This window comes from Panthera pardus, unplaced genomic scaffold, assembly GCF_024362965.1.
Source record: "Panthera pardus isolate Hobbes unplaced genomic scaffold, ASM2436296v1 HiC_scaffold_24, whole genome shotgun sequence".
Lineage (NCBI taxonomy): Eukaryota > Metazoa > Chordata > Mammalia > Carnivora > Felidae > Panthera > Panthera pardus.
Genome location: NW_026526810.1, coordinates 55,738,478 through 55,762,087, shown reverse-complemented (window position 1 = coordinate 55,762,087; position 23,610 = coordinate 55,738,478). Strand labels below are relative to the sequence as shown.

Genomic DNA, 23,610 nt, shown 5'->3' with positions numbered 1-23,610 from the left:
ATCAGACATGTGAAAGCCAACTTCTGCTTTTAAAATATTGCCATAAAGTTAAGAGCCAGGCCAAGGTATCCTATGAGAATATCCTAATCAGCAAGCCCAAAAGGAAAAGAAGATTTCTTAACTGCTCCTTTCACAACAACTCCCTTAAGTTCTGAGTCACATTTCTGGAGTCCCTCAAATTATTGACTCAAGTGCGTTTATCATCCTCGGCTCATGTGCCTACCGACTTCGCACCTTATTAGTTGCCACAGTCAACAAGTCAGAAAGTCTGAGTGTTTCAACTTGTTTGGGAAACTGTTTTCTTGACCGAAATTTTAAAAAATCTCCAAAGGAATTTTTTAAACATCGTGCCTTCAGAAAGTAACCTTTCCCTTCTCTGCTACCACAGACTTCCTGTACTTTTCATAAGATCATTTCCATATTGTGGTACTTCTTCCACCGTGCGGTCATCCGACAACTTGTTCTAGGTCTACTCCTATCCTCCAGTACCCTACAAGCTGCTTTAAGGTCAAACGTGAAGCTGCATAAATCTGAATTTTCAAGGTCAACCACCACAGCATCTCCTATGAAAGCAGGCTTTCAAAGATGTTTTGATGTCCTGTACAGGGGCTGGATCAGTAACCTAAATGCGTGCAGTAGGCCTCAGGGTCTAGCAATACGATATGGAGTCATGAAAACTGTGGCAAACTGGAGAATTTGTGCTCCACAGAAAGCAGGAGTTGCTACTCGGATGAGTTCTGCAGTTTGCCAAGCAAGGATTCAGGTCTGAGGTTGCCAGATGTTCTATTTTCTCAAGAAAAACTAGATATTTAGATGACATTTAGATATCTATATGAATTCACCCAATTTTTACACATTGACTAAAAAAACTGTAAACCCTGTGTGGGCTAAAGGAAATCCACATGTGAATCAACTTTGCCCTGCAGGCCACCAATTTTCAATGTTATGCTGTATCATGGCAGCCTTCTCTGGGCCTCTAACTCCTTCCACCTTATTTACCAGTTCCTTTTCCACCTCGTGTCCCTCACTTGTGGAACTAGACTTTCCTGATATTCCTTCTGGATGTGCTTTCTCTCTCTCCCCTGAACCCCACTGCACTTTGCTTTTATAGCTTTCTATTGTGCTTATCTATGTTGTCTTGTACCACATTTAACTATGTATATCCTGTGCCTCCCACAAGCAAATGTGTTCCTTAGGTCACTTATTATCTTTTTTACTGTTTATTTATTTTTTTGAGATGGGGAGAGAGAGAGAGTAGGAGAAAGGCAGAGAGACAGGGGGAGAAAGAAAAAATCCCAAGCAGGCTCCACGCTGTCGGCCCAGAGCCTGATGCGGGGCTCAATACCATGAACCGTGAGATCATGACCTGAGCCGAAATCAAGAGTCAGACACTTAACCGACTGAGCCACCCAGGCACCCCAAGTCAGTTATTATTATAACAATAACATCACAGGTTGAGTTTTGTGTCGGACACGCACTAAGTAAGCACTTTACACAAATCGACTCATCCAACCTTTCAAAGAGCCCTAATATGTAAGTGATGAATCATTAAATTCGACTCCTGAAATCAATACCACACTGTATGTTAATTAATTTGAATTTGAATAAAATGTTGGAAGGAAAAAATTTTTTTTAATAAAAAATAGTAAAATATAAAAGAGCTCTAAAGAATAATAATATTATTACTATTTTATAAATAGAGAAACTAGGGTTCAGGGTGCTTCTAATTAATGCCCAAGTCCTCAGAACCAGTAAGTGGAAGTGAACTCGAACCAGAACTCAAAGTGAGGCTTTTTGACTCCATAGTTCTACACTGGCCTGACTTGTCTTTCAGCGCCCTACAATTCCTATCCAGTAAGCACTTGATTAATATTGTTGAATCAATTGCTGAAAACCAGAAATTCACATTCTACTTAAAAGACATTCTTTCATAAGGAGCATGAAGAAAAATTACTGATGAGTTAATGGTTTGCAGAAGGGTTAAAAATAAAAATAATGTGAATCTGTGCTATGAATATTTGTGGTTCAGCAACAGATTGGAGCCCATTCATCAACTGCACAGATACGCAAGGTTTAACCAAGATACTTTTCAGTGTATTTATCCAAAAAGAATTCCAATCCAAAAATAATATCTGCAAAATAATTTGCCATGTTAGCATTTCTGGCTTGAAAATTCAATGTGCAGTGCTGGCTTTAGTTAGAAATGAGGAAACGCCAAGAAGAAATTGAACAAAAGATTTAAAGAGGTTTTTTGTTTTTTTTTTTTGCATTCAAGAGGCATTAATTATTTCTTTTCATCAAACACGATGTTACATTTCTGTTTCTGCATCCAATGGGAATCTCAAAATGCGGTTTTCTCTTTTCTCACTAAACCTATATTGTCTCACATAAAAATATATTATCTCAGTACGTGACAACTAAGTAACATACTGGTTTTCCCTTTTAGTGTTTAAAAAAAAAAATTTATCTGAACTATAAATGTCAATTCTGAAAGTATGATTTAAATGATGATGACAGAATCTCACCATAGTCGCTTTATTGAAATCCTAATGGCTAAACAAATTTCTGAATTCTCAGGCTCTCTTTAAACAATGACGTTTGATCGCCATTAAAAAGGTATTTTCTGTCTTTAGAATCCCTATTCAGCTTTGAGATCTCAGATACTCTTAAAATCCAACAACATAATAACAAAAAAAATCAGGTGTAATGCAAACAAGAACAAAGAGTATCCCGGAACAATTTTATTTCCACCTCTTGGCTTCCTCCTTTTGGGAAATGGCACCTAGTAACTTAAATAAACTAGCAGCACAACTAATGTCAAAGTCCTGGGGTACATTTGAGTAGGGACAGAGATTCCAATGCTCTGTTTTCCACTTTTACCCCAATCCAGAAATGAGTGGTTTCTGCTACCGCCACTCTTGCTGTGCAAAGGGCTCAGAGCAGCTGTGCCCAGGCCTTGCCAACATGACCTAAGGAAGCCAAGATGGCTCCATAAAGGTTTTGCCAGTGACCAAGTGCGAAGATATTCTTCGCAATATCTTAACACTCCTCTTTCCCTTTGAAGCAGTTTCAACTGGCCCAAAGCCAGAACCCCAACCTTCAGTTGATGGCTTAAAGACTCAATATAAAGCAGAATTATTACCTATAGAATATTTATTTTTAAACCTTTTTTAGGAACAAAAAAAATCACATGCATCTAAAATTGTACAGAAAATGATTCGGTGAAATGTCTACAAAACTGGTAGAGGGTTAACAGAATAACAAAAGGCTGGCCATTTTGTGTTTAGGTGAAAACTACCACCCAATCCTGAACCAGATCCCACGAAGTACTGAGATATGGGGGTGAAAAAAAGAATTTTCTTTTCACAAATCTGCCATTACTCTTCTGTTTTTCTAAACAGAAAACTGTAAAAGAATATTTCAGAAACTCTCCAGGGAGGAAACATGTTCCTTTCAAAATCCTCGCAGGAGAGAAGTCATCAGCATAGTGAGAGCTTCACTGCTTGATGTGAAATTAAAAGAGCTGGAAGAATATGGCATCATCAGGGACAAACGGCTGCCATTGCTAATACTTTGAACCAGAGGAATTAAGAGAAATAGAAGATGAATGAGTGCTTTACTGATTTTCTTCCCTATCCTGTCTCCTCATCGTGATCAAGAATTAGCTTAAATCATAAAGATGTAATAACAGTAAAATAAATACTTCCTAAGTGACCCTTCCCAGTAAATTATCAACTGAAAGAAAAATGAAGAGAAAGTGAAGTTACCAAAGGAAAACACACACAACGCACGCACTTACGGAAATTACTATCGTTGCGCTCGGAGTTATGAAAAAAACAACTGGGAAGAAACCTCTTTAGTTAACAAGCAAATTGTCAGATTATGTGAACTAGCTTTAACACACGAACCTGAATAGTCTGTGTATCCTTAAATTAAATCTACCTGATCGCTGTGGTTTCCATGTCTTGGAGAAAAGTCGGAAGTTGTTGGTGAGGCTGCAGAAAGTTCCTGGAGCTTTGTGTCGATTTCGGCAAGCTGCTGGTGCTGGGTGACTGCAAATGTGTATCCTTCTCCTGGGACCAGCCAGCCAGACTGATCACCCTAAAAGAAAACAAGAGTCACCGGGTCATTCCCATGCTACACTTTTTCCAAAATATCCCTTTCAGACTGCTACATCAATGCTCAGGACTTCACACACACATACACAAACACACATACACAAACACACACATTACAAAAAAAACTCACAAAATTAACATTGGGATAGTGAAAGAAAAAAATTAGTAGTTTATTGTTTCATTATCTGCCAAATCTGTATAAAGTATATTCTACATTGTTTGGGGGTTTTTTTTCCCCCTGTGGAATAAATCTCTTGGCCTTGCAGTCTGGTTCTTATAACATTCTCATTTCTCCATTTTGAAAAAGTAGTCTGTAATATGTTAAATAGGAATAAATCATGTTTACCCTATAATCGACATGGTATTTTCAAGATTTGTTCCTGAAAAGTAACATAGGGTCTATAAATGCAGTTATTTGGGTTTCACGAGCCTATTTATCATCTAACTCCTTATTCAACTAATATTCATGTCATAATGGGTTAAAACCCACTCATAACATTCACTCAAACATCTTGTGCTCAGTGCCCACTGAACATAGACACTGCACTGGGCACTGGTAATTCAGTAGGAATCTCACAAGCTCTGCCCTTAGGGAGTTCTCAGTCTTCTGGTAGCAAAGATTTTAACAAGGTATGAAGAGTGCTGGTAAGCCAAGGCGCCATGGGGACCAGTGAGGGTCAACTAACCTTTATGGACATGAAGGAGCAGAGAGACAAAGTGGTTGGAGAAGGCTTCCTGGAGGAGATAATCAATCTTAATCACATCTTAATCAAGGAAACAACATGGCTGGCTATGCATTTTAAAACTGGAACTTGCACAGGCAAGACTGGAAACAGAAAACCCAGTTAAGAAGCAAAAGCCATAATCTGGAACAAAAGTGATGAGCTCCTAAACTAAGGAATATCTCCTCGGAATACAGAACATAGAGCAGATTCCAGAGATACTTACTTACAAAGTAGAAATTACAGAATCTGGAGATAATTTGATGGAAGCATGGAAGGAGAAGTAAGGATCAAAGATAAAAACCAAATTCTGGATTTTGAGAACTAGGGGTATAGTGATCCTATTGACCAACCTAGGGAATACAGGAGACATAATAGGTTGAGGAATAAAATGGTGAATTCTGTTTAAGACCTTCTGATATTCACAGATGTCCCTAGGATATCCACAGATTATGTTAGGTAGTTAAATATATCAAAATAGAGACGTAGATTGTATATAAATATTTTAGACTCACCCACCGATCTATAGTGGTTCAAACTGTTGAACCATGGGAATGGGTGAGGCCACACAGAGAAACATGTAATACAAGGACAGAAAAATCATGAAAACACTAGGAGTAAAGGGGCAAGTGGAGGGTATGGAAGGTTAAGAATTTCATACACTTTGGTTTCATGACTCTAATACCAGGAATCAATCCCTAGGCAGTAACCAGAAGAGATACATGCAAAAACTTATGCAGAAAGAATTACATGTCTCCCCCTGACCCCGGCATCCATTGTCCCTTCCTGTTTCGGTGAAACCAAACACTGCATGAGACTTGGTAGGAGACAAAGCCCCATCAGACACCCCTTCTCCTCACCCACTGGCATCAAGAAGACAAGCAAATGACCTAGAATCAGCCGATCAGAAGCGAATGCCCTGGACTTGGACTCCCGAGGGAGAGAGAGACACAGAGATGCAAAGATACAGGGGAAGTGAGGCAGTGATTGATGGTGACAGCAGTGACCTGGAGGACCCAGTGTTGATAGCAGTGAGGGTGGCAATGGTGATCATCTAGCAGGGGTGTCTCGTGGCTGTGAGGCAGCCCCTAACCAGCCTGTTTCCAAGGAGTTTCTGAAGCCATGTTTCTGGGTACCTTGATATCTACCCGGGTTAGAGTTGTGTTTCTCCAAACTTCCCACCGAGTCTGTGGGCTATCCAAGTTTCCCAATACATTTATTCCTTTTTTTTTTTTCAACAAAGTCCATCTCTGTCCCTCGCAACCCAGAACATGGACTCAGATATTTTTTGGCATGTCATTTACAATAAAGAACAATTGCAAAAGTCCCAAATGTCTAAAAATAGGGAAAAGTGAATAGATTGTAGTCTATCCATACAAGGATATGATACAGTAATAAACATTTAAATACACTTATAAGTTGGGATATGAAAGCTATATATAATTATAAGAAAATATATTACTTAATTGGTCACAAATAAGAAACTCCGGTTAATTTTTCCTAAATAAAAGGGATATAAATACTGTACGATCTAAGTGAGAAATAATAGGGAGTCACAAAAAAATAAAACTATGGAACCAATGACTAAACATTGGTCAATAAATTTTAAATTCTTGTTTGAACGGAATTCTTTTTTAATGACACTGGGAATAAAAAGGATGTCAGATTAAATTCAACAGAAATGTAAATGTTTCATGCACTATGCTGTTACAGAGGGAAATTATATGTAATATGTAGTAGATGGAATCATGTTTTTCCATCTAGCACTTTCTAGACACCCTTGCTAGGTGTGGGAAATTTCAAGCTTTTAGAAGTCTTACCTCCTTAAGACAGAACCCAGAAAATGCTCTTAACCACCTTCCTTTACAGCGAGGGGCTCAGGTTTGTAACCAAGGATCTACAACCGAACTCACACATTCAATACTGATTTAGATACGAGTAATTTGAGATATGATGTAAAACCCATTTTGGCAGTAGAGACGTTTGGTTTTGTGCCATTCATTGCAAGGGTAAATTCCCAATACAGAAGGAAATCTTTTAAAAATTTTAAGTATCCTAGAGAGATTCAAGAGAATATCTCATCAACACAATTAAACATGCCACCATAAAGAACCACCCAAGGGCAAGAGTTCTGGAGAATTAAAACATAATTATCACCCTAGTCATCATCTTTCAGGTGCATCGGCTTATCAGAGATGGGGGAACAAAGAAAAGGACACACAGTGTCAAAGATACAGCAAATCTGAGGAAGGGCAAGAAGTTTGGTATGGTTTAAGAATATCGTAGATGGATCCCTTCCTCAAAGTGTTCCTAAATTCTTCCTGCCACACTTCCTAACTTCTTCCTCTGAATCTGCTTCAACATGTGCCACAATCTATCTGGTTTTATAAAATTGCTGTATAAAATGTCTATCCCTGACACCAGATAATAAGACGCCACCTTTCCCCTCAGATGATGCACAGAAAACTCTCAGCAAATATTAGTTTACAAAACAAAACAAAAAAAAAACTGTAAAAATAACAACAATCTCAAAGAGGGCTACATAGCTAAATAGAATAGATGTGGTTGAAACCCAACTTGGAAAACTATGAAATGAGCTTACATAAGCAAAATGACAAAAAAAGATGAAGGTTATGAGAAAAATATTATTGGACCTGGAGGAGAGATAGAGGAGGTTCTCTCCCCACCTATATGCTTGTACACTGACTGATCTGATCCCCTTTTCCAATTTCCTTTTTCCCTGCCTTTCTCTGCTATTAAAATAAGAAAGTAAGATACCTGAATCCCCAGTCTCACTTGCAGTGATGTATAAAATGAATGTGGCTACATGACACATCTTGGCTGATGAGCCACAGGTGGAAGTCCCAGGGACACCATCCCTTCCCAAATGAAACGCAAAGCCTCAAAGGAGTGTCCCTTTTACCCTTCCCCCTTCCCTCTTCTTTCTGCCTGGAAAAATGGACACATTATCTACGGATATAGTAGCAATCTTGCAAACCTAAAAACAAAACCATACCAAGAATACAGAACAGGAATAAAGAAAGACACTAGCTGGAGCAAAATTGTTACTGAAGCAAAATACACTCCTTACTTGCTTTTTTTAAAAAAACTTTTAATGTTTATTCTTGCAAGAAAGAGACAGAGTGTGAGCAGTGAAGGACACTCAGTCAGTTGAGTGTCCGACTTCGGCTCAGGTCATGATCTCATGGTTCATTGGGTTTGAGCCCCACATCGGGCTCTGTGCTGACAGCTCAGAGTCTGGAGTCTGCTTCAGATTCTGTGTCTCCCTCTCTTTTTGCCCCTCCCCTGCTCTTGCTCTGTCTCTCTCTCTCTCCCTGTCAAAAGTAAATAAACATTAAAAGAATTTAAGAAGTTATTGTATGTATCAATCATTTGCTGAAAACAAAAAAAAGAAATAGGAATTTTTCAAACCATGAGAGGAAAATGGGGAGAAATTAAGAAAACAAAATAAATCTAATCAATGAAATGTCAAATAGATTGTCCAAAAAAGGCCCAAACATTATCAGTGGTCATAATAAACATATAAATTAAATATCCTCATTAAAAGATTAAGGAAATAATAACAAAAGATAGAGAAACAATTACGGACACAACAGCAACAACAAAAACCCAGCTGTACGATAATTTGTAAATAATCTACCTAAAAACAGAAGTAAATGATAGAAAAAGAGTTTAAGGGGCTCCTGGGTAGCTCAGTCAGTTAAGGTGTTGACATCAGCTCAGGTCATGATCTCACGGTCACGGGTTCAAGCCCCGCATCGGGTTCTGTGCTGACAGCTCAGAGCCGGAAGCCTGCTTTGGATTCTGTGTCTCCCTCTCTCTCTCGGCCCCTCCCCTGCTCCTACTCTGTCTCTCTCTCTCCCTCAAAAATAAATAAACATTAAAAAAATTTTTAATAAAGGAGGGACAAGGCATAAATACTAACAGAAATAATATTTAAAAGGCAAAATAATAAAAATTTTGTTAAATCATTTCTAGGAAGAAACATGGCACGCCCCACCCCCCACCAGCCACAGGCATTGCTGCAATTGAGCAGTTTTTGGACCTAGAGTCAAAACTACCCTCTGCACCTACCTCTCTGAGGTTGGTCTAGATGCAGAACCTGAGCTAGGGATTCTGGTTCAGGTGACTTGTTGAGGGAGTGCTCTCAGAAGAGAGAGGGTGACTGGAGTTCTCCCAGGAGAACTCCACCTCAGGAGAAGGGATAGGGGATGATGGAAGCAGGCTAGGACAAGAGAAACAAAACCAGGCAAGGAGGTGGTGTCAGGTGAAGCCCAGCTGACCCCTGGGGAAGCTCTGAGGGACAAACTGCAGCACAGAGCTAATCCCATCTTGAGTTGGAGGGGGTGGAGATGGAGACAGGCTGCCATCCTAGGCAGTTCAGCCCCCATCTAGCCCATGGCAATACTCTACGGAAAAAGGCAGCTATGCACCCTTGGCGCAGGGCAGGGGGCCGGATGCACGGAAGGGACTAGGTAAAAGGGATCTGGGCAGGGTGCCAGCAGCACTCACTACACCTCGCCTCCATAAACATAGGGAAAGAAGAACTAGATACAGGGCTATGGGCTTCAAGGTACACAGGAGAATACATTTCTTTGTGGAACTAAAGAATCTTGCTGTAAGTTTAGTATGCAAACAAGTGCAAACGCTGAGCCACCGCACCCCTTAGATGACCAGCCCAAGCCCTACAAACACCCACACCTGCACCCTGGATTGCAGGTTGTTCCCCTCCTTGGACTGAGTCTGTGCTCCCTCCAGACTCTTCAGGGACCTGGATGCTCAAGGTTAACTGGGCAGGAGCATGATGGTGCTCTTTAGGAGTCTTGAGGACTACACCAGTGTAGGAATAATAAGAAATATTCAAAATAAAAAGAGACAGGGAAACATATTTATATGTCATTATTGACTAAGCCCATTACATCACAGGTAGCAGTTATAACTGTGAGAGCTAATGTGTAGTGACTCTTATAATAACATAAAATAATCCTCTTCAGAGTCAGTAATGAATTGACCAAGAAAAAAATCTGAATATTTTAATGAAAATAAATTTGTAAAACAGGATTTTTTTAAAAGACAGAGAACATTGTCCCATAATTTAAAAACTTATTGTAGGGGCGCCTGGGTGGCTCAGTCGGTTGGGCGGCCGACTTCGGCCCAGGTCATGATCTCGCGGTCCGTGAGTTCGAGCCCCGCGTCGGGCTCTGTGCTGACAGCTCAGAGCCTGGAGCCTGTTTCAGATTCTGTGTCTCCCTCTCTCTGACCCTCCCCAATTCATGCTTTGTCTCTCTCTGTCTCAAAAATAAATAAACGCTAAAAAAAAAATAAAATAAAATAAAAATAAAAACTTATTGTAAATGTGTGCTAATGTCAGTGACATGATAAAGAAAATAAATAAAAATTAAGAAGCGTAGAGGTCTCCCATCCAAGTACTAACCAGGCCAGACCCTGTTTAGCTTCAGAGATCAGACAAAATCAGGCACGTTCTTGCAGTGGATGGAACTAGAGAGTATTATGCTAAGTGAATAAGTCAGTCAGAGAAAGACAAATACCATATGATTTCATTCATATGTGGGATTTAAGAAACAAAGCAAATGAACGTAAGGGGGAAAGAGAAAACAAACCATAAAACAGGCTCTTAACTATAGAGAACAAACTGAGGGTTGCTGGAAGGGAGGGGGTCAGGGGGATGGGTTATACAGGTGATGGGGATTAAGGAGGGCACTTGTGACGAGCACTGGGTGATGTAGGGAAGTGCTGAATCACTACATTCTACACCTGAAACTATATTACACTGTATGTTAACTAACTGGAATTTAAATAAAAAATTGAAACTACAAAAAAAAAAAGGAAAAGAAGAATAACAACAAGAAGGAGAAGAAGGAGAAGGAGAAGAAGGAGAAGAAGGAGAAGGAGGAGAAGGAGGAGGAGAAGGAGAAGGAGAAGGAGAAGGAGAAGGAGAAGGAGAAGGAGAAGGAGAAGGAGAAGGAGAAGGAGAAGGAGAAGGAGGAGAAGGAGAAGAAGGAGAAGAAGGAGAAGAAGGAGAAGGAGAAGGAGGAGAAGGAGGAGGAGAAGAAGGAGAAGGAGGAGAAGGAGAAGAAGGAGAAGAAGGAGAAGGAGGAGAAGGAGGAGAAGGAGGAGAAGGAGGAGAAGGAGGAGAAGGAGGAGAAGGAGGAGAAGGAGAAGGAGGAGAAGGAGAAGAAAGAGAAGGAGGAGAAGGAGAAGAAGGAGAAGGAGGAGAAGGAGAAGGAGGGGAAGGGTAGAAGTCACTGAATATCAGAGCTTACGTACCTCAGGACTGGACAGCCCCGAATCTTTGTCATCTAAGTCCTTCAAAAGTTCAGTCAGCCTTTTCTTCTCTCTGTCAATCATAAGCACTGGCATTCCTGAATCCTTAGCCAACTATAGAATGTAATAATAAAAAAAAAAGGAAATATTCAAAGCAATTCATGTTCAGGAAAATAAACGTGGGCCCTGAGGTTTCTATGGTACAGACACACTAAGGTAAAAGTTGTGAGATTAGGCATTTTTCATTTGTGAGGTACATTCCAGCTATAAGCCGGCCCTCATGTTAGCCATTTCAACAACACTTTATTTAAAATATAAAACAATAAAACACATGGGAAGTTTGCAAACCTCTCATTATATATCAATGTAATAACTTATCTGCTGAGGTATTTGGAAGGATCTTGCCACTTCCTATGTGGCATATATCTACTGAAAGAAACTGCTTTTATTTATTTGTTTTTATCTGTGATTTTTAATTATCTTAAGCCTTATTACATAATTTACACATGTGTGCTGATGGCATATGTCCTCTACTTTAATCCTTCTAATGAGTTGGCAAAAGCACCATTAGCAATCACACATATGTGGTATTTCTACAGTTGCGTTACTGAAGGGCTGTTTAAAAGACAATCCTGAATTATAACTTAGTCTGACTGAGCGAAGAATTCGCAAGCAAAGTTCGCTACTATAGTGTGGCAGGTCACACTAAATTTTAAAAATATCTGGCCTTACAGCTCATCTATAAAATGTGAGAAGTGTTAAATATTCTTTGTTTGGTATTATACATAAGCCACGTGAAAATGTGTTTAATTAAGCAAAAGGTAGCATTTTAGATGCCGTGAACTTTAATTAAATCGGCAGTTAGGACCAAAAAGATAAAGTGGACATTGCCAGCTTCACCCCTGGCCTTTTACAGGCTAACTAACACATGAAAACCCAGCTGAGTCTTGCTATTTGTTGGGAGAGTAAAGGGATTTCCTCAGTATTTAAATAAATATAACAAGTTATATAATTCTAAGTATTAAACCCATCTCCTACAGGTTTAGAGATGGCGGTTACCATCTCTGTGAAAAGTTGAACATTACCAATCGATTCCAACCCTATCTTTCAAAGGGGAAAACAGGGACAGCACTGCTAATTCTGGTAATTCTGAACCAGGATTACTATCCAAGTTCAAAAAGCTGATCAGATTCACTTAACCACAAGCCAATCGTACTTAAATCAGGACTGTCCAAAAGGAATAGTCTGTCAGCCATTCCTGATCCAAATTCTGGTGCCTGAGATCAATTTAAATATGGTACACATAAAAGAAGTCATGAGACATTTGGTTCTGTAATAAATAAGCAGTGGCCAACGATTACTCCTTAGTAGCTTTTTTGAGATAAACTATCAAGTCTGTCCTCTCCCTTTGTCTTCTTAAAGCCAGCGAAGATCAGTTTTCTTCCAGGGATGTACTTCTTGGGATTCTCCAACTACTCTGTCAGTGTCTCCTATCCCCAGGTGATGTCTTTATTCTTGTTGGCATCCATGTAAGAAACTCCAGGGGACTGACTTGTCTCTCACCCAAACAGACCATGGGGATTTGTCTCATTCTTGTGCGTCCCTCCCCTTTCCATGGTATGGCACTGGGCACGCTACTGAACAAAGTTCTTCTTGCCCTTCGCAACATCATCCATCGTAAAGTCACTCTTTTGTCGCACCCAAAAAGAAGTGCCCGCTTGCAAGCTGCACTTCCTGCTCTCTCCTAAATGAAATTGCTTTGACATTTCAAGAGCGTCATATCAGGAATTTGAACAAAGATTCAGCGACTGTTGTTAAAAGGGGAAAAGGGAAATCTATGGGGGGGGCTGCTGTGTAAGCAAGAACCCCGGGTGTGGGGAAAACGCTACTGTTCTTGACAAATTAAATAAATCAACATAAAATGGGCCAGCACAGAGAGATCAGGTTGGAAGTTTCCTTCAGATCAGACGAACATAAAGAGAAAAACCAGAGGCCCAGAGGCCAGTCCTGGCAGTGGCACATTGACCCACAAATCTAGTCTACCTGGAAATGACGTGGCAGTTGTGGAAGAAGCATCAGACTTGAACTGGGAGGAATTATTTAACTCTCTGCTCTTATGAATAACTTTACACTCACCAATGCAGTTTTCTAGTAACCTGACTGCCTGAGTGGTTTGCCACAAGCCTTCTGCCCACTGCACCTACATTTCTCACCATAAATTAATTAATCAGCATTTTGGTCTAATAGGGGAACCCCTTTTCCCTTGCTTAGTTTGCCTTGAGGACACCAAGTCAGGCTGTAGGGTCTGGAAGATCAAAGTTGAAATAATCAAGGCAAGTGACAAGTGATAGGCTTCCTGGAGGCTCAGCTGGAGGGGTCAGGGGACAGACAACCAACTGGCCTCTCCAGCTGTGCCAGGAGCATTTTCCATGCAAATTTCTAAATGCACCAGCTATAACATCAGTCTCATTACTTTCAAAAGCCAATTTTACTAATATGCAATTTAAAATCTGGGAAGCATTGTCTGACGCTATTACCTAAATAAATGTTTTTCAAATTGCAGGAACCGGATTCATTTCTGGGTAGTGAAATAAACGTATTGAGTTGCAGCTAGCATTTCTAAAAGAGGTAGAATAAGATAGGATGGAATTAAAACTAGTAAAGTTAAGTACTGGTCCATAAAATTTTTCTTTCATTTATATAGACTGTTTCAATTACATACATATGTGTCATGATCAAAAAAAAAATATTTAAAGACACTGAACACAACTGTTTTCATTTTTATAACTCATTTAATCCCATATTCTGGTTTCTAAATTTCTAAGTACATACCTCAATGTTTCGTTTAATAAAATCCTGGCTGTGTTTACCCCTGAGCTTAATCTTTTCTGTATTTGAGAAAGGTTTCTTTTCTGCTCTGATCAATGACTCATTTCCTTCCACATCATAGGTAAAATCTAATATTAAAAAAAGTTCAAAATTTTTCATAATTATAATTGTCCATTATGCTACAATTTTACCTTATGCATACATTTAAAATATATAACACACATAGAAAAACTTCCAAAGTCCAAATCCAGAAACCTAATATATATATGGAGATTTATTCTTATGGGTAAAAAAGATATAATACATACACACACTCACACACATGAATATTACTCAGCCATAAAAAATAGTAAGATCTTGCCATTTACGACAACACAAATGAACCTAGAGGAATTATGCTAAGTGAAATAAGTCAGACCAAGAAAGACAAATACCATATGATTTCGCTCATATGTGGAATCTAAAAAGCAAAACAAATGGATAAACAAACAAACAAAAAGCCAAATCAGACCTATAGTATGGAGAGCAAAGTGATGGTCTCCGGCGGGGGGGGGTGGGGGGGGGGTGGGTAGGAGATGGGCAAAATGGGTGAAGGGGAGTGGCAGATACAGGTTTCCATTTATGGAATGGATGGGTCACAGGGATGAAAGGCACAGCGTAGGGAATCGAGTCAATGACATCATGATAGCGTGGCATGGTGGCCGAGGGAGCTACACTTGTGGTGAGTGTGGATTAACATATAAACCTGTCAAATCACTATGTGGTACATCTCAAACTAGCATAACATGTGTGCCACCTATATTCAGAGAAAATTAATTAATTAATTAATACAATATATTTTATTTTAGTCTTTATATGAAACAAAACTTCCCCAAAAGACTAGAGTCATCTATCCTGTGATTCTATTAATATGCCAGCACCCTCTCTGAACAGTAAGTGCTTGTTCACACCTGTCTTTTAAGCAAGGTCTGGGCACAAGTGTCCTGGATGTTCCACATCCCATCCGCACAAAGCCTTACAGCTCATCTCACTTTGTCAGTTTTTCTCAACCTTTGAAAAGAGGGCTGAGTCACCTTCTGACCCTGGGTGCTCAAAACAAGGGTGAGGAAAATACTTGTGGACTCTTATTCCCTTTACTAAATATCTTTCTTCACTATCGTCATGTTCAAAGCATTTAAAGCAAGATCATGTGAAAGCTTCTTTAAAGCTCTAAAAACAGTCATAGGGAAGACTTTTCTTAAGTGACAAATGGAATCTACCCTACAAATCAGGACAAATGGCCACATTAAAGTCCAAGAGGGAAAAACACCAACCAGTAGCTCAACACAGAAAAGGTTTACTTAAAAGTTTTATCTCTGCCTTATAAGAGAGGGTACATCAATAAAAAGGACTAAGGGAGCTAGTAAGTTGGCATATTTATAGCTAATTATCAAAGATTCAACACAAATTTAATAATTAAAGAATATATTTTGATAACAATACCTAGAAAGAACCGGGAAGAGAGTAAGGTCTCTGGATTTAAATTCTTTTCAAACAAAAATAAATTTGAGTAAGAAAAAAGTTTCACTCAAATTTAAGTTACAAGTGTCTAGGCAAATAAATCTGGGCTTTATAATTGGGATTTTATTTCTTTAATCAATAATGTTTCTTAATCAACTACCAATAGTTAAAGTACGAGTTACTTTTTTGGTGCATGGCCTCCTTAGATACAAAACAGAACTTTTCCCCATATTACAACTTGTATATAGTCTTTTGAGCTGAAATATAAAGTCTATTCATTCCGTCAAAATTTCATATACTCTTAAAAATACAATATTAAGATAACATATTAAATGCATCCACATCTACATTTATAATGATTTCTTTAAAATACACTTTCAATAAACTATAGTAAAAACATTGGACTATCTGGTCAGAACTGTCTCACTAGAAATGTCCTCTTCTCCCCATCCTGATGGTGATGAACAGGAACAGAAGTTTCCATGTTTCTACAGTAACCCAAACCCTTGCTCGGTTTGATGAGTTGGTTGGACCAGTGATAAGCATTTAACCCAAGCTGGATCAGTTGGTATCTTCTCTGCAATTCTGGCATTGAGTTTCCCTCTCAATGACTAAACACAGAATATGCTTTTGGGAATCAAAAAGCTGTCTACCTCCAGGATTGTTTCCATAAATTTTATTTTTTGCTTAAGTTAGTTTTCCATTACTTGCAGCCAGCTTTTCTTTAACTCTTTATCATATAAAATTTTAAATATCCAAAAGTAGAATGAATGCTATGATAAACCCTCAACAACTAACTTCAACAATGATTAATGCATGACCAATCTTGTTTCATCTTGATTCATTCAGTCACTTTCACCTGCCTCTGGATTAAATCAGATCAAATCATTTCATTTGTGAATATTTCTATATATAGCTATATTTCTTGTGACAATATGCAAAATCACACAAATTAAAACATACCTTGATTGACATTCTGTTTACGGTTTTCATATTCTTCTGGAGGGACTTGAGTGTGAAACACTGAGAAAAAGGTGTCTTCATACTCATAGCAAGAAGGATCTGTTGATTTAAAAACTCACTTGTTCAATACACAAAATAAGTGGGAAAGTGTCTAAATGAACAATTGTTTAAAAGTAAGATCTAATATTCTCTGCAATATTCCTCAAACCCCTCCACATATACATTTCTTAAAATGTCACTTCCAAGTAGAAATTATAATTATATTTGTACACTTTAGCCATTGAAATGAACAGGAGAAAATCCAGATAGTCAAAAAGCATTTCCCTAGAACTTCTGTGCAAAGAAGATGTACAAGTGTGTGCTAAAATATCGCTTTAACTCCCTGGAATTAATGTATCCAAATCCCAACATTCATAATATAGAGAATATGCACAGAGTAACTTTGTATTTTTCTTTTTGTTTTAGGTCCCCAAAGTAAAGATTTCAGATATAGGGTTGGTCATCAAGATAAAAGCATTGTGTTGGGAATGCAAGCTGGTACAGCCACTCTGGAAAACAGTATGAAGTTTCCTCAAAAAACTAAAAGAACTACGCTTCAACCCAGCAACTGCACTGCTAGGCATTTATCCAAGGGATACAGGTGTGCTGTTCCGAAGGGACACATGCACCCCAATGTTTACAGCAGCACTATCAACAATAGCCAAAGTATGGAAAGAGCCCAAATGTCCATCCATCGATGGATGAATGGATAAAGAAGATGTGGTATATATATACAATCGAGTATTACTCGGCAATCAAAAAGAATGAAATCTTGACATTTGCAACTACATGGATGGAACCTGAAGGTATTATGCTAAGTGAAATTAGTCAGTCAGAGAAAGACAAATATCATATGACTTCACTCATATGAGGACTTTAAGAGACAAAACAGATGAACGTAAGGGAAGGGAAACAAAAATCATATAAAAACAGGGAGGGGGACAAAACAGAGGAGACTCATAAATATGGAGAACAAACAGAGGGTTACTGGAGAGGGTGTGGGAGGGGGGATGGGCTAAATGGGTAAGGGGCACTAAGGAATCTACTCCTGAAATCACTGTTGCACTATATACTAATTTGGATGTAAATTTTAAAAATAAAAAATTAAAATAAAAAAAGAAAAGAAAAGATAAAAGCATGTGTTTGAAAGAGAAAACCAGAAGACTCTTAGCAATTAGGTTTCTTCCTTTTAGGATTTACACTCTTGGGCTTACACCCATAAAGAAATTAGGAAATTGTGTTTTTCAACTCTTGTTTCAATGTAATTTATTTTATTTTCTCCTTTTTAGCTAATTGAGACATTAAGATATTTGTAAGAAACTGCTAACATAAATAAGTATCCTATTTTTTTAAGTCTCTTTCTATGTCTTAACGTGAGAAACTGCCAGGTTGTGGCAAAGAAATATTTTTGCTTCCGAAACATGATAAATCTTAAAGATATTACAGGATCCACCACCTATCTTTAAAGCAAACTTGATTCAAGCACCTCTTTGAGATAATACAGGCAAAGGAAGTACACAGAAGATACATTCACCCCAACATACAAATATCACCAAATTCAAAACATACAACTTCTGATAGTAAAAAGAAATGTATCAATTCCAGTTCCCTAATTTGGAATTCATAATAATGTAGCATTGTTGGAATTGTCATTCCAACTTTAATCCCACACAATCTTTGAAGAGGAGTTAATCTAGCAAATCAGTGGTATAAGCCTTGAGTGGAAGAGGGATAAGCTACTTTTGTGGAAAAGACAAAAAGGTTTAAAGTTCTTGTCAAGTGGTAGTATATTTATTTTTGATCCCATAACTCCTTCTTAATAGGAGTTTCACTCACTTTTACACTGAAGCATCTATAAAGATGCAAAAATATGAAATCTTGCAATACTAAAAACTATTACAGCAAAGTGATATTTGGAGATTTTTAAACTAAGGCCTTTTCTGAGGCTAAAATTATTCTTGTGACTCTGTGGCTCTTTACCCATATTCTCAGCGGTATTCTGTATATTCAGTACCTCAGAGAGAAAGTAAGTACAGCCTAGAACAAAGGCCTGATAGCTCAGCTTTGAGTTTAAAAGACAACAGTTTTGGAAGTCTGGTATTCAATTGGAGAAGCTTAACTCCTCAAGAGAAAAAAACAAAAAGCATCTTCTGAATTTCCAAATTCCTCCTTTAGAAAACTCTTCCTTACAGTAAGGAAACAACTGATTACTATAAAGGAAATGTCAGAACTAGAAAACAGCCATTGGGGGTGGGGGGTGGTGCCTGGGTGGCTGAGTCGGTTAAGTGTCAGACTCTTGATTTTGGTTCAGATCATGATCTCACGGTACATGGGACAGAACCCCAAGTCGTGCACTGACAGTTCAGAGCTTGCTTAGGATTCCCTCTCTTCCTCTCTCTCTTCTCCTCCCTGCTCATGCATGTGTGCACTCGCTCTCTCTCCCAAAATAAATAAATAAACTTTAAAAAGAAAAGAAAAGAGCCATTGGGTAATCATCATAATAATACTAGATTCAGATAAGAATCACCAATAGATGATAAAAGCAGCAGGTGAAACTTTGAAGAATGACAGAATAGCTTCAGAGTATATCTCCACGAGAGAACTTACTCAGTAAAAAAGGAAAAATACTAACTTTACAGTGGAGAAACCTGGAAGACACCACTTCAACCAAGTGATCAAGGTTAACCTTACAGTGATGGGACAATCGACATCATGCACTTTCTGCTAGGATCCCTGGAGGACACAGTGGGATTCCTGCCCAAAATGTATAACATGAACCTAAGCTTGTGCAAATGTAAACAAACCCAGACTGGGAACAACCTACAAAATATCAAGCCTATGGTCTTCAAAAACGCCAATGTCGTAAAACACAAAGAATGACCAAAGAGACATGACAACTAAATTCTTTTGTTACAAAGGATTTTAGCGGGACACTTGGCAAAATATGAATAAGGCCTGTGGATTGAATAATAGTATTGAATCAACATTAATTACCTGATTTGTGCATGTGTGTGTGAACACGTGTCCTCGTGTGAAGAGAGACACATCTATACAGAGAGAGACAGAGACAGACAGAGACAGAGGAGGATGTGGTAAAATGTTAACACTTGGAGAATCTGGATAAAGGGTCTTGAAAACTCTTTGTACTTTTCTTGACACTTGACGTCTGAAATTATATCAAAATTAAATTTAATAGGAAATTTTTAATAATTCCTCTCCTCACTAGAAACATTTATTTGGGGGGAGTTGGGGGAATCTCCCTTCGGAGATCAAGAGCCAGAGTGTGAGGGACTGAGCACATTTTAAATAAGAGCCTTACAAGAGAAAGATTGCAGGGTGTGATTTTAAGTTGTTTCCTGCCTCCTAAGGAAGAAATCAAAGCCCATCCCACACGGTGCAGAAGGACCCAGAAGAGCACCAGAGGAAATGAGTTTAGAGTAGATACAAGTGACACAAGTGTGAAGCTGCTTCCTGGTACACATTCCCTTGGAGGTGGGTGAAATCCTGAAGTTGGATTGAGACACCCCCCCACACACACCCAAAGAAAACGAGGAAAGCCAGGTGCCTCACTGCACACTTGGAACTCTGAAAGAAGACTCCACACACAGTGCTCCACATTTACAAGTGACAGCTGCAAAGCAGCAAAGGCAGTGTGCCACGTTTAGAGGGAGACAGGGCCTGAAATTCATTTTGTCTCTCTCTCTCTCTCTCTCTCTCTCCACCCCCCCCCCCCCCCCCCACACACACACACACACTTCCTCATGGCTGGCCTATGGCATGGAGATCTAGAAATTCTCACTTACCCCTGTGAACTAGATGAAGCCCTCCCCCATTGCACATCATTATGCCAACCAAAAATGCACATACCCAAATGTCCCTTACAATTGAGAACTATTCTATTAGACTATCATTTCAATAAATTCAAAATATCAAAGCAATGACCGTAATATTATACGTTGCCATATTAGCTTTTAAAATATATGGCTTATAAAAAATTCTAGAGAACAAGGGAAAGGCACCATCATTTTCCACTGAACTATTAGATCAATAAGGAAACAAGAACACAATAACAATAGAGAATAGTGAGAACACCATAAAAAATGCACTTGAGAGATAAAGCTATTTTCAGAAATAAATTCATAGCAATGATGCTTTTATCATATTGTTACAGACTGAATTGTATCCCTCCAAAATCTGTAGGCTGAAGCCCTAACCCTCAATGTGACTGTACTTAACAGGGCTGTTAAGGAGGTAATAAAAGCTAACTGAAGTCACTGGATGGGGCCCTAATCTAATAGAATTTATGGGCTTCCAAGAACAGGAAAAGAAACCAGAGATAACCTTTACCACTTCCGCCACTTCTCTGGAGCACAGAGAGAAGGCCATGAGGACACAGTGAGAAGGTGGCCATCGGCAGGCTGGGAGGAGCGACCGCACCACAAAATGAATTTTGCAGTATCTTGATCTTTGACTTCTAACCTCCAGAGCTGTGAGAAAATAAGTTTCTGCTGTTTTTAAGCCACCCAACCTGTGGTATCTTTTTATGGCAGCTCTAGCAGACTAATATACAGATTTTAAGGAAAAATAAAATAAGCTTAACTAACTTGACTAAAGAAGCTAGAGAAAACAATAGCAAGGTCAAAAAAAGAAATAAGAAAGAAATGAGCTAGAATTAGCAAAGAAATTCAAAGCTGGCTCTTGAAGGTAGAAAAATCTACAAGTGTAATTTTAAAAAGAGAAAACACTAATTGTAATGAAGATGACATATTTTGATGAAAGAATAAACACGCAGATCACTGAAACAGAAGAGAGAGTTCAGAAATAGACCCACAAAAATATAGTCAATTGATCTTTAACAAAAGAGCAAAGGCAATTCAATGGAGAGAGGATGATCTCTTTAACATGGTGCTGTAATAACTAACTAGATGTCCATGTGAACAGAAAAGAAAAGAAAAGAAAAGAAAAGAAAAGAAAAGAAAAATAAAACCAAACCAAAAACAAGGGAAGGGAAGGGAAGGGAAGGGAAGGGAAGGCAAGGGAAGGCAAGGCAAGGCAAGGCAAGGCAAGGCAAGGCAAGACAAGACAGAGAAGGCCACACAAGACCAGACAAGACCAGACCAGCTCTAGACATCTTACACTTTTCACAAATACTAACTCAATTGAATTACAAACCTAAATGTAAAATACACAACTACAAAACTTCTAAAAGAAAATATAGGAGAAAAAGCCATGTGATCTTGGTTTTGGGGATATGTTTTCATATATAACACCAAAAGTATGATACATGAAAGAACAAAATTGATATATTGAACTTCGTTAAATTAAAAACTTCTGCTCTACCTAAGACACTGTAAAGAGAATGAAACAACTAGCCACAGGCTTGAAGAAGTTATTTACAAAACACATATCCAAAATATACAAAGCACTTAAAAAGAAGAAAACAATAATCCCATTTTTTCAACTTTTTTAACAGTTATTTATTATTGAGAGACAGAGACAGCACACAAGCAGGGGAGGTGCAGAAAGAGAGGGAAACACAGAATCTGAAGCGGCTCCAGGCTCTGAGCTGTCAGCACAGAGCCCGACATGGGGCTCAAACTCACGAACCATGAGATCATGACCTGAGCCGAAGTCGAAGCTTAATGGACTGAGTCACCCAGGAGCCACACAATAATCCAATTTTTTAAATGGGCAAAATATCTGAACAGACAACTCAGTAAAGAAAATATACAAATAGCAAATAAGCATCTGGAAAGATACCATCATTTGTCATTAGGGAAATGCCAATTAAAACAACAATAAGATACTACTATCTACCTATTAGAATGGGTAACATACAAAAAACAATACCGATTGCTGCCAAGGATGCAAAGCAACAGGAACTCTCATTGTTTGCAGATAGGAATATAAAACTGTACAGCTAACTTGAAAGACAGGCAGTGTCTTTCAAAGTCAAACAGTGTTACTATATGTTTCAACAATCCTGCTCCTAGATATTTACCTAAATGGAAATTTTACGTCCACAAAAATACCTGCATACCATGTGTAAAGCAGTTTTATTCATAATCACCAAAAACTGGAAGCAATCAAGACGCCTTTCAATAGGTGAAGGTATAAACAAACTGTGGTACATCCATAAAAGGAAATACTATTCAGGGACAAAGAAAGTAAGCAGCTCTCAAGCCACAAAAAGACATCAGATGAATCTTAAATGCAGAGTGCTAAGAGAAAGAACCCAATCTGAAAAGGCTACATGCTGTATGATTCTAATTACATACCATTCTGGAAAAGGCAAACTACAGAGGCAGTGAAAAGACCAGAATGGCTAGGGGCGCAGGGGCAGGAGGGAGAGTTGAATGGGAAGTCACACCGGGGATTTTTCACAGGGGTAAAACTATTCTGCATGATAGTCTAATACTGGTTACATGATACCGCACGTTTGACAACCTATAACTTCACAGCACAAAGAGTAAATCTTAAGGCATGAAAGTTTTCAAACTATTATTAGAATGTGAATTAGAATTAGAATTCATATTAGATGTCATAGAATCCCAGGATGGAATGTAGAATGTGACCAAACAATCTATGTTACAAATCTCTGAAGCGATCTCACTGGAGGGGGCAGAGGAAAAAGGCGTTCATCTTGAGTAACTTTGGAAATGAGTGGAGTCTGCAAGCCTAAAGGCAGTAGAGATGGCACCTGAGCACTGGACTCCAGCTGATTGTTTCCTATAGGGGTACAGGGGAACAGTTTTGATATCACTACACGTATAGTAGAAGTGAGCAATGGGTGAATGAAGGGCCAATGGTGAGAGCCAGGTTTCTCCTTGTTGGGAGTGGAGATTACAGGTAACGAAGGGGAAATGGCTAGAATGATTCATGTGGTAAAATAATAAAGTCGGAGATCTCAGTATAAACTCATGTTTAGCTTAACATAGATACAGATGGTTACACATAGAAATATTTAGGGGCGCCTGGGGGGCTCAGTCGCTTAAGCGTCCAACTCTTGATTTCGGCTCAGGTCTTGATCTCATAGTCATACCACACTGGGCGTGGAGCCAGACTGGGATTCTCTCTCTTCCTTCTCTCTCTGCCCCTCCCCTGCTCATTCTCCCCCCCACCTCAAAAAAGTA

The 23,610-nt window shown here is 38.8% G+C and overlaps 1 protein-coding gene and 1 pseudogene across 1 annotated transcript in view; both read right to left on the bottom strand.

Annotated features, from left to right (window-relative positions):
* Positions 1 to 23,610, bottom strand: part of FSIP1 (fibrous sheath interacting protein 1) — a 192,892-nt gene that overhangs the window by 136,183 nt on the left and 33,099 nt on the right. Inside the window, exons 6-9 of the mRNA XM_019442606.2 lie at positions 16,439 to 16,537; positions 13,979 to 14,103; positions 11,150 to 11,260; positions 3,943 to 4,101 (exon numbers count right to left, since the gene is read on the bottom strand). Coding sequence (XP_019298151.2) covers positions 3,943 to 4,101; positions 11,150 to 11,260; positions 13,979 to 14,103; positions 16,439 to 16,537 — 494 coding nt within the window. The remainder of the gene's footprint in view (positions 1 to 3,942; positions 4,102 to 11,149; positions 11,261 to 13,978; positions 14,104 to 16,438; positions 16,538 to 23,610) is intronic.
* Positions 11,277 to 13,862, bottom strand: LOC109263180 (cytochrome c-like; annotated as a pseudogene).